Source organism: Phacochoerus africanus, chromosome 2, assembly GCF_016906955.1.
Source record: "Phacochoerus africanus isolate WHEZ1 chromosome 2, ROS_Pafr_v1, whole genome shotgun sequence".
In the NCBI taxonomy this organism is placed as follows: Eukaryota; Metazoa; Chordata; class Mammalia; order Artiodactyla; family Suidae; genus Phacochoerus; species Phacochoerus africanus.
Genome location: NC_062545.1, coordinates 253159801 through 253170887, shown reverse-complemented (window position 1 = coordinate 253170887; position 11087 = coordinate 253159801). Strand labels below are relative to the sequence as shown.

Sequence of the window (11087 nt, the reverse complement as noted above, 5' to 3'; positions counted from 1 at the left end):
TGCTGGTGCATTTTCATGGGGAGAGTAGTTACAAGTGAGGCTTGCATCCAAGCCCAGGTTCAAATTCAAGCGCTGATATTTAGGAGCTACGTGGTATCTGTTTCCTGATACGTGGAATGGGAATCAAAATAGAACACTGCATGGAGTTGTTGTAAGAAATAGATTACATTCAAGGAAATCATGGAAAGTGTCTGTCACATTCTTAGCGCGTTATATATGTTACCCTTCATTGTTCAAGTTTGATCAAATTTTCAAAGGGATCTGTCACCACCCCATCTTCCCCTCAAAATTCAGAACTCTTGGCACCCAGAGGTTGGCAGATGCCACAGAGAAGCCCATGGATGCTCATCACAGGAGGATATGGTTGGATATCCTGGGAGGTATAGGGTGGTGAGGTGGGGAGGGGTGGGGGGGGGATTGGAGGAAATGGTTTAAGTGGGAGAGATGGAGAAAGAGGCAGCTGGAATGGAGACCCCAGGAAGCAGAGTGGTGGTAAGGAAGAGCAGGAAACAGAAGGTCTGGGCACAATTAGGTCCAGGGGTTAAGACGTGGAATGGACTGGAGTGGCTGGGGACTGGGGGTTGGGGGAGGTGAGGAAGTGGAGGGAAGGCAGGAGGAAACCGGGGAGGAAGCTTCCCGATTCACCTGTGATCTCATATTCTCTGGCAAGTCTGAAGTTCTCTCTTCTGCAGAGAGCCAAATACAGGTGCTGGGAATAGAACAAATAATAAAAATTAGGGCTTAAGAGCCATAGGCAAATCTTGGGCTCTACGGTTGGTCTTACTGCTTGCCCCAACCACCTCTTGGACCTTGGAGTCTACCTACCTCATCGAGAAGCACCTGTCTCATTTCTGTGGGTCCCGTCGGCGTTTCCAGGGTCTGGCCAGGGCGACTGGACATAACATGGCAAAAGGGACATTGAGAACAGCCTGTCCCAGGGGTGCCCTGCCAGCTAGTACTGCTCTCTTGGTTCCAAAAGGTGCAAGAGACAGATGTTGTCACCCTCGGGCTGCTCAGTCTTCCATCCTCCCCGACAGTCAGAACAAGCAGCCATCAGTTACAAAAACACAACACACACCAGGTTTTAATGAGAAAATAATTGTATACTTGCATCGAATGCCTCACAATCACTATAAAACCGAAGCAGGATAATAACATTTAAGTGGTTAACGTACACAGGAGAGCCAGATACAGAGTAGAATTCTCAAACACAGTATTGCTGCTTTTTGCCCCCCTCCTCCAAAAAGGAAAAAAAAAATTTAAAAAGTCCTTTGGGTAAAGAGCAACACAAAATCAAAATTGGCAGCTCACTCACTGAAGGCTTAAAATTCAGGAAATTGGTTCTGTCACTAAAACTGGATATAGTCACCATCTCTAAACACTTAGGCTAATTTTTTTTTTTTTCAATACATAGTTTAATTACATCCATTCTTTAGTTGGAAAAAATGTTTGATTTGTCTTCAGAGACAAGAGTCAACACTGTTTTAGTGTTTGTTACGCCTTGTGTGTGCGTGTGTGTGTTGTGTACATGTGTGGACATTGATCTATATACTGTTTATATGTCATTTTTAGGGTGGGCAGCATGCATGGGTGTAAAGAGGCGAGGAAATAGCACTGTGTCATCCATGTAGGACACAGCCCAGCCTCCTGCCACTGACAGACCCTGTTTCCATAATTTCTGGATGAGAAAGCCAAGGAATGTCAGCAGTTAATTCCGGAGGAAAGTGTGCATCTATAAACACTGCAGAATCGAATACTTTCAGGAAAGCTTTTTAACATCTACAGAATCTAAACATTTGTTCTAGTTGAGATTAACAAGCTTGCGTGCTATTTGGGGGCAGGGACGAGCATCTCGGAGGCCAAGTTGGGGACCAGCCTCTTCTTCTCAATGGAGTAGGTAGAGATGACTTTCCTCCAGGATCTGCTGCCTCTTCACAACGTTAAAGGGGTTCATTTGGGGTCCAAGAGCCTAGCACAGTGCTATGTACACAGCCGTGGCCCAAGGTTCCTCCAATGACTAAAAAAAGAAAAACACAAAATCTCAAGAGCACAGAGAAAACCTGGCCCTTCTTCCAAGGGGATTAATTTACATTTTAACGGGATTATGAGTGAGTGGAGCGAGGACATTGAGGACGGTCATCAGAAGGGAACAAGCAAATGATGGAGATGTAGGGGCCACAGTTAAACGGCTTTGGGACTGTGGGAGGGTCACAGAAACGCTGCATTGGGCTCCTATTTGGAGTGTGGACCAAAGGAGCCCCGCTCTGCAACTCTGTGTCATATGCGTGGCTGGGTCAATCAACTGCAGTCAGATACCACTTGGTCCGCCTCTAAAGCGAGTCCAGGAATTGCATGGCCTCCTAAGCTTTCTTTTCAGCCGCCCATTCTCTTCTCAAACATAGGTATAAGGTGCATACATGGTTTCCTTCAAAACAGAACCAAAAACTCCAGGGACGTCCTGAAGACGGTGTCCTCTTGCAAAAGATGGGGAGTTCCTCTGTTACCAAGTCCATGGTCACTACCAGACCCAGGGGTAGTCCAGAAATCTTGAGCCGTGTCTCATTTTCTTGTGCAACCCCTAGAACCATTCTGTTCTCCAAGGTATCCTAGCTGCCCCTGGGTCCCCTGGAGCTGCTGCCCCATCTGGTCCCATTCCTATGCCTGCCTTGGGAACGCTGAAGAACCTTCAGGCAACGCATACTTCCTGGGTGCCCCCTGTTTTACCTGTCAGGACTCCTCATCTAACACTGATCTCACTTTCCTGGGAAGGTGTGTTCCCATGCCAGCCTCCCCCACCTGCAAATGAATTCCCAACGGGGAATCATATTGTTTCATATCCCCAGTCTCAATAGCATGTTGTGTTGATTTATTCATTCAGAATGTTCGGGAGAATGAACTATTGAAAGACAGCACCAACTACCCATTTGTAGAATTTGACTTCAAACTGTAGGCTCCCTTGGCAGTTTTAAAGGATCCTTGGAAGCTTTCAGACAGTTCCATTTCTACTTTATGTCCACCACTTCTTGAGGAATAAACTTCCCTTTAAAGTCGACCCTCGTCTAATGAAAGGAGCAAAAATAATGCGCATGATATCTCTGTACAAGGTGGAACTGCTACTTGTCAGGATAACGTATTAGCACTTACAAAATAATATAAAAACAAAAAAGGATTTTAGTAATGTCTGACTTATTGCTTTTTCAAAACCTATAGTTTTAAAACAAGTGGGGAAAAAAGAAGAAGGCTGGTCAGTTTGGGTTTTTTTTTTTTTTTCCTCTTCTCCAGAACTGAAAATTTTCTCATCCAGAAATTGAGGGTATGCAAGGATTGAATACCCTTATCATATTGCTTTAAATGACAGAAAGAGTAAAACTGGCATCCTCTAGCGTATACTAAGCAGGAATACGAAGCATGAGAATAAATATGGTACTTTTCTAAATGCCAAACTACAAAACTGCCCAAAACTTTGCCATTGTGACTCATGCAAGTTCACATGAGTTAAGTCAACTTAATATTACAAATACTGCATCTGCTTGAAACCTCTATAGCCTTTTCATAAAAAAGAAATTCTCACTCATTCCTGATGCTGGCAAAGAGCTTCAGAGGAAATAAGTGAACATCCTTGTCCCATGATCATTCTGGAATTTTTAATCCTCTCTCTCTCTCACACACACACACACTCACATACACACACACATCCTTACTTGTGAGCACACACATGCTTTATGCAAACCCACAAAGGCATGTGTATACTCACAAATACACAGACGCACACACAGACATACACCGTCTTTAGAATTTGTAGCTCATCCTAAGCCTGCACTTAAATTTCTATTCTATATTTTTCTCTGTATCATCCTGAAAAACACTGGTTGCTCATCAAAAATAATATCTCTCCCTTCCTTTTTATCCCACTCTCCCTCCTTCCCTTCTTCTCTACCTTTCATGAGCTTTCTTTACTGTTTCCTTTCTGATTGATCCAAAATAGTCTATGATTCTTCCTACTCCCTTGAAGGTCCGATTTATATATAAAATATAGTTATAAACACCTTTTTATGTCTTGTCATCTACCTCTCAAAGGCAGAGTTCGCCTTTTTTTTTTTCCCTCCAATTACCGCCGCTCTAAAAATACCCCTCCCCTCTTGAACCAAGCTGTCCAATGTTACAGGTTTTATACATGGATATATTCCCCCATCCCATCACAAAAATAGTCGTTGCCCGCTAAATATAGTTTTCATAGGAAGAAACAGAATTGTGAAAATGTATTCTCATAAATTGCAGCTCTGTCAATATCCTAAGCAGACAAGATCCTAAAGCTAAAAGAATCCATTTGGTTTGGCTTTCTCCCCCTTTCTCAACCTCCTAATGTAGAACAGATTGTGTCTGCAACGTGAAGAAATATTGTCTTCAAAATATGGATTGTGATCCTCAATTGAGCCCAATTAAAAACACTTAAAGAAGAAACATGGAATCATAACTGCCTCTTCTGGGCAAAAATCAAGAGAGAAACATGATTCATTTTATGGCTGCTGGAGTAAACGGAGTTAGCCCAACACCTCTGATGCTGTGATGGGTGGGAAACAGGTGTAGGCGTGGGGACGTCTCTGCCGGGTGGATGGCGCCAGCTCGGCGGCTCTCCAAATGGCTCTGTGTCCATGGTTGTCCTCGTCACCCAGCGAGGCTGGTCTTGGTTCTGCCCATAGCAACCACGTCGATTTGCTTGTAGCTTCTTTGTCCTTTTGGATCAACTGTGGATCAGTTTAAACCCAGGCGATCCTTTGAGGGCCCCCTCCCCCCCCAAAAAAAATCCTTTCTCTTTTGACTCCTGGGAGTTCGAATTGATGGGTGGACTTTTTTCTTTCACTTTATTGTTCATCATTGTACACTGCAGCGTCTGGTCTACACAAGGATTGCTGAGTTTGTTTGCACTTTAATAAATACTGTATTAAAATGCTTCGATGTGTTGATTTCTTGGTTTCTTGGGAACCCAAGCACCAAAGAAGCTTCCTGGGGTGGAAAGAAGTTGATTATTCATTGTCCTCTTCTTCTTGGTTGGCATAGATCCCCGCCTCCCAGCGCAAGGCCAAGGCGCTCTTTCTTCGATTAACACGTGTGGCCTCAAGGACCTGAAGAGAGAGGGAAAGAAATTATGCAGAGTTCATGGATGTTAATTATGCACCCAATCCAACTTCTCTATTGCTTTCCTCCTTTCTCTCTCCAACAGCATCTAATGAGAGGGCAAAGCATCTGGTAAGACTGAGAGACAGGAGACTCATGGAAGTAAAGGGTTGGGGGGTGGGAGGTTCTGGGTTTGCATTCATCTCGTAGCCAAAGTTCCCCTGCTCTGTGACCCATCATTTTCATTACAGAGAAATCCAATTTTCTTGAAATGTTCTGCACATTTCTTTGAACTAGACTTGACTCTGCATCAAGTTTCTAGATAACAAAATGCATCTTTACATGCTATAGATGGGTACAGCTGGTTGGAAACGTTCTGTATCTGCCCTATCCAACAGGGCAGCCACTAGCCACATGGGGCTATTGAGCACTTGGAATATGGCCAGAGTGGCTGAGAAACGAAATCTTTGCTTTCAATTAATTTTCATTTCAATAGCCTCATGGAACTAATGGCTACCATATCGGACAGTACAGCTATGGATGGTCTTAGTTTCTTCATAAACAAGCAGATCGGAAAATAATTCCAAACAATTGAACCAGTGTGGATTCATTTCACAAGCTTTGTGGACCCACATAAACTGTGAGCACATTTGTATCATAAAAATCTATTTTGCGGGAGTTCCCGTCGTGGCGCAGTGGTTAACGAATCCGACTAGGAACCATGAGGTTGCGGGTTCAGTCCCTGCCCTTGCTCAGTGGGTTAACGATCTGGCGTTGCCGTGAGCTGTGGTGTAGGTTGCAGACGTGGCTCAGATCCTGCGTTGATGTGGCTCTGGCGTAGGCTGGTGGCTACAGCTCCGATTAGACCCCTAGCCTGGGAACCTCCATATGCCGTGGGAGTGGCCCAAGAAATAGCAAAAAGACCAAAAAAAAAATCTATTTTGCTATAATTAAACTTGAAAGAAGGATTAAGTAAAAAGAAAAACAGCTTCTCAGGCCAATAAGAAGCCATCTGAATATTTTGATGTAACTTTGGGGCCACAGGTGCTAATAAAGGAAATGAAGGGTGACACATCAGGGACAAATAGGCTTCCCAACATCAGGGTGAGGCCACTCTCCCCTCCTGCTCCTTAGAAGAGTCTGTGGACACCAGAGAAGACTCCTCAGCCAGTCTGCACCACTTTGAGTTTGATCCAGATAACATCCAGATAAATGACATTTAGGTTGCCAACACAGCAGAAATGGCTCAATTTCATCATGCACCAAAAGCAAACCCATGCATGCCAACCAGTTATTATTGTGGCATTAGCTTAGGATGTGCAGTTTCTGATTTTTAAGTAACGTCTAGAAGAGCCAACACTGGTTGGTTATCCAACCAACAGGCAATGAATGAAGGCTTTGCGTATTCTAAGAACAAGCATTTTGGCAAGGGACAGAGATGCTAGCAACTCCAGAGAAGGAAGGCAATGTGGGTAGTGATGGGAGCCCAGACATAAACAAATGCTGGGCAGATTAAAGGTCTAGGAGGGAGGAGGAGGGCACCTCAACTTGCTTCTCTGCACCCTTGACAAATGAATGGACTTCCCAGAGCTTCAGTGTTTTTCCTCTGAGAAGCCTCCCCCTGTCCATGGCTGGACAGGACATGTAGGTCACAATTCAGTCATGTCTCCTGAAGGAACCCTCATCAGGAAACACCTAAGCCATGTCCTAAAGTGTCCTGTGTGTGAGCATACCATGATCAGTCAATACCTAAGAAATCAGTGGGAGGAAAAGCACTCTTCCAAGTCCGGTAGAGAAGTCTTCTGGTCAATGCCTGGTAATATGGTACCAGGAGGCAGAGCAGGATGGGAATTGCAAGTCCTGAGCGTTATTTCCAGCTCTGTGCCTGGGACATGTTGCTGTTGCTCATGGCATCTTGCGTCTCAACTTTATTTATCTGTGAAATGGTCCAGAACCTGCCTTATTTTCGCAGGCTTTCTCAGGCAGGCAGTGCAGACTCTGAAGTCCAGATGGGTCTAAGTCAAAATCCGAGTAACTACATGACCTTGAGAAAGTTGGTCACCCTGCACCTCAGTTTTCTTATATGTAAAACAGGAATAACAAAACCTACAGAACCGAGCTGGCCTGAAGAATAAGTGATGCAGTGTATACGAAGCATTTAGCATAGTTCCCAGGGCACAGCATTTAGTATAGTTCCCAGGGCACAGCATTTAGTATAGTTCTCGGGCAATAACCACATACTCATCTCATCATGTGATGGGGCTTTATAAATGATCAAGTGATCCTCAAACAGAAGGCTCTTTACAAGGAGCTCTGCATTGTGTAAAATGGTCCCATGTTTGCCTAGTGGACGAGAGATACAAACTGAAAGGTTTATTATGTAAGAGCTAAAAATATACTAAGGTTCTGAAAAAAATAGTCCCCATTCACTTTGGATGTCCTTTGTCTTGTTATTTAGGCCCTATTTTAATTCTCGATCATCCTGAATAAATTTAATTTACTCTGTTCTCCAGGAACCTGTTTCAACCCATCTATTCATCCATCTTACAGATATTGATCGGGTTCCTGCTAAGTGTGGGGCACAGAGCTTCATGTTAAGGATAGAATAGTTCCTTTCCACAGTTCCCGCTGTGGTGCAGTGGGTTAAGAATCCGACTGCAACGGCTTAGGTGGCTGCAGAGCTGCAGGTTTGATTCCTGGCCCAGCGCCATGGGTTAAAGGATCTGGCATTGCTATAGCTGCAGTGCAGGATTCAGTCCCTGACCTGGGAACGTCCATATGTCATGGGTGCAGCCACTAAAAAAAAAGAAAAAGAAAAGAAAAAAAAAGTTTCTTGCCTCCTGGAGCTTAGTCACAAAAATATAATGGACAGAGAAATGCTATTTATAATTATGGAAACCTTCAGCACCGCTTGGATTCCAGTACCTACTTGTGGCAGCTCAAATAATTCATATATTCCAATAATAAGTCTTCTGTTCTCCTTTCCTTCCCCTGATTTATACGCCACTTAACGTGATCCTGAATTTCTGATGACATCGAAAGCCTCTAGTAAAGGCACAGTCAAGACCATAAGGGGGTCAGTGACTTTGCTATAAAATTGTCTTCAGGTCCACAGGGCTTATGACCTAGGACCAGCTCAGGGGTGAAGCCAGCTTGCAACTGGTCTTGTGAAGATTCAGAAGCCAAGCCCTTGGGGACGGTATGTGGATCAGCATGCCTTCCACAATTGATTCAGAGGGGTGTGTGTGTGTGTGTGTGTGTGTGTGTGTGCACGCGCGCATGCGAGTGCATGTATGCATGTGTGTGAATAAAGCACTAGCAAATCCAGAACTCTTTGTTAGTTTCATTTCCACATATTAACTTTGTTTCCGAAGGGCCATTCCTTCCCTTTCTGGGCAAAAAGGCACTTGCCTCCAAGGCTCTGATAATAGGAAACACCTACATCACAGGCATCATGAACCAGCTACTGTTTTTCTCCCCTTGACTGTTCTAAGGGATTCAAACAATTACTCGTTTGCATTTCGCATATGAAGGAACTGAAGCACTGGGAGGTTTCAGTAAGGTGACTAATGTCAGTAGGAGGAAAAGCTAACATTTGAACCCAGAACTCTGGGTGCAGAGTCGATGCTCTGGGCCAGCTCGCTCCACCACTGCTCAGTGGCTGGAAGGAGTCTGCAGGAAGAAGCATCTGAAAAGGTAATAAAACTCTCCACAAGGATGGAGAGAGAAAAACATAAGACACACAACATAAAAGAAAGACCCAACTTAATCCGTGTCACAAATCAGGTTTAGGTCTGGTGGAGGAAAAAGATCAACTGTCTTTGAACAACCTCCCAATATTAACCTTTCTCTCCAATGCTTAGGGATTTCCAGTGAATCACTTAACTTTGAGTAGCAATCAACCTAGATGATTTTATTTGGGGGATGTGAAACAAATGACAGATATGCTAAATAATATTTATATCTATATTTTATCCCCATCTCTGCAACTGAAGACAGGGCCCGTTCTTGCCTTCCTTGGATGTATTTGACCAGATTTTCATCAATCTTCCATTAATTGGGCTTAGGGCCTAATTCTTTTTTTCTTTTTTATCTTCTTTAGAGCTGCAGCCACAGCACATGGAAATTCCCAGGCCAGGGGTCAAATCAGAGCTGCAGCTGCCAGCCTACGCCACAGCCACAGCAATGTGGGATCTAAGCTGCATCTTCAACCTACACCACAGCTCCTGGCAATGCCAGATCCTTAATCCACTGAGCGAGGCCAGGGATCGAACTCGCGTCCTCATGGATACTAGCCCAGTTCATCACCACTGAGCCATGATGGGAACTCCTAGGGCCTAATTCTTAAACTTCCTTTTCTTAAATGAGAACAACAAGACACTGAGGAAAGCCCATAGAATGATACTTTCAATATTCAGTTTACACTTTGTGAAAGAAAACCACTGAAAATCTTCAGTTCACACCTACAGTTAAATATAATTATATTGCTAAAGATGGAGAGGTAAAACACACATTGTGCTATAGGTTAGCACAGCCAATGTGAAGAACAGTTCGCAATAGGTAATGAAGGTGAGGTTGTATAAGCCCTAGAACCAATATTTTTACTCCTGAATATATTCAGACTTTCTTCCATGGGGCACACAAAGAGCTATGTACAATAACATTCACTGAATCATTGTTTGTAATGGCAAAGAAGAGACACAACCTACATTTCCATCACTAGAAGGATGATAAATAGAGAGATATATATATTCATTCAATGGAATACTATACAGCAGTTATAATGAGTGAACTAGAGCCGTAAGTATAACATGGACATATCCAAAAACAATGCAGACAGAATAAAGAATACAGGATACTACAATATGATCTATTTATAGAAAGTTCTAAAACATGCAAAACCATAAGATATCATTTATGCATATAGACACATGTAGTATAAGGATAAAAACATGCATGGAAACAATCAACGCCAAACTCCAGAAGAGTTACTCTCAAGAGAGAGAGAAAGAAATGGGAGCTGGGAGAAGTAACAAGAGGGCTTGAGTGGTATTTGCAGTACTAAACTTCTTTTTAAAATATTAAGCAAATATTATAAAATGATGAGAATGAACAAAGAGGAGTTCCTTCTGTGGCACAATGGGATTGGCAGGGTCAATAGGACCCAGATTCCATCCCTGGCCCAGCAAAATGGATTAAAGGATCTGGCATTGCCTTAGCTGCAGCATAGGTCACAACTGCAGCTTGGATCTGATCTTTGGCCCAGGAACTCCATATGCTGTGGGGCAGCCAAAAAAGAGGGAAAAAAATGAACAAAGCCAGCTAGGTAGGCTTTACTATTTTACTGTTATATTATTGGCACATTGGAATGCCAGCTTCATGACATCAGAGACATTGTTCTGTTGACTGCTGTATTCTCTGGACCCAGAAAAATGCCTGATGTGTAGTAGATCCTCCATAGATTGTTAAGCAGATGAACAAATAAATGATTGTCTACAATTCGGTATATTTGCAGTAATGCTTTTAAAATAAAAATAATACAATGCTAAGGAAATAAAAACATAAAAACCTTTATGCTTTCTCATAGAATATATATAAATGAGTAAATATACAGGTGGAAAGAATGGGAAAAATAAGAATATTGTGCTTTTTCGTAGCATAGGTTTGTGAAATCTGTGTGAAAGGAAGTTGTAGGGGAAAGGAGGAGGCTTTGGGGGAAATGCAATGCTTAACAAAGCTTCCAAAACAAAAATACAAGTTCAAAGATGGCAGGGAGGAGGAGTTCCCATCGTGGCGCAATGGTTAACGAATCCGACTGGGAACCATGAGGTTGCAGGTTTGATCCCTGGCCTTGCTTAGTGGGTTAAGGATCTGGCATTGCCATGAGCTGTGGTGTAGGTCGTAGACGCGGCTCAGATCCCGCATTGCTGTGGCTCTGGTGTAGGCCGGCGGCTACAGCTCTGATTAGACCC

The 11087-nt window shown here is 43.4% G+C and overlaps 1 protein-coding gene across 6 annotated transcripts in view; it reads right to left on the bottom strand.

Moving 5' to 3' along the window:
- Positions 1-1057: 1057 nt before the first annotated feature.
- The window catches only part of PALM2AKAP2 (PALM2 and AKAP2 fusion), a 366754-nt gene continuing 356724 nt past the window's right edge, over positions 1058-11087 (bottom strand). For all 6 annotated transcript variants that reach the window (XM_047768121.1, XM_047768123.1, XM_047768124.1 and 3 more), the window contains one exon: positions 1058-5123. In XM_047768121.1, the coding sequence (XP_047624077.1) occupies positions 5025-5123 (99 nt within the window). In that variant the 3' untranslated portion in view covers positions 1058-5024. The remainder of the gene's footprint in view (positions 5124-11087) is intronic.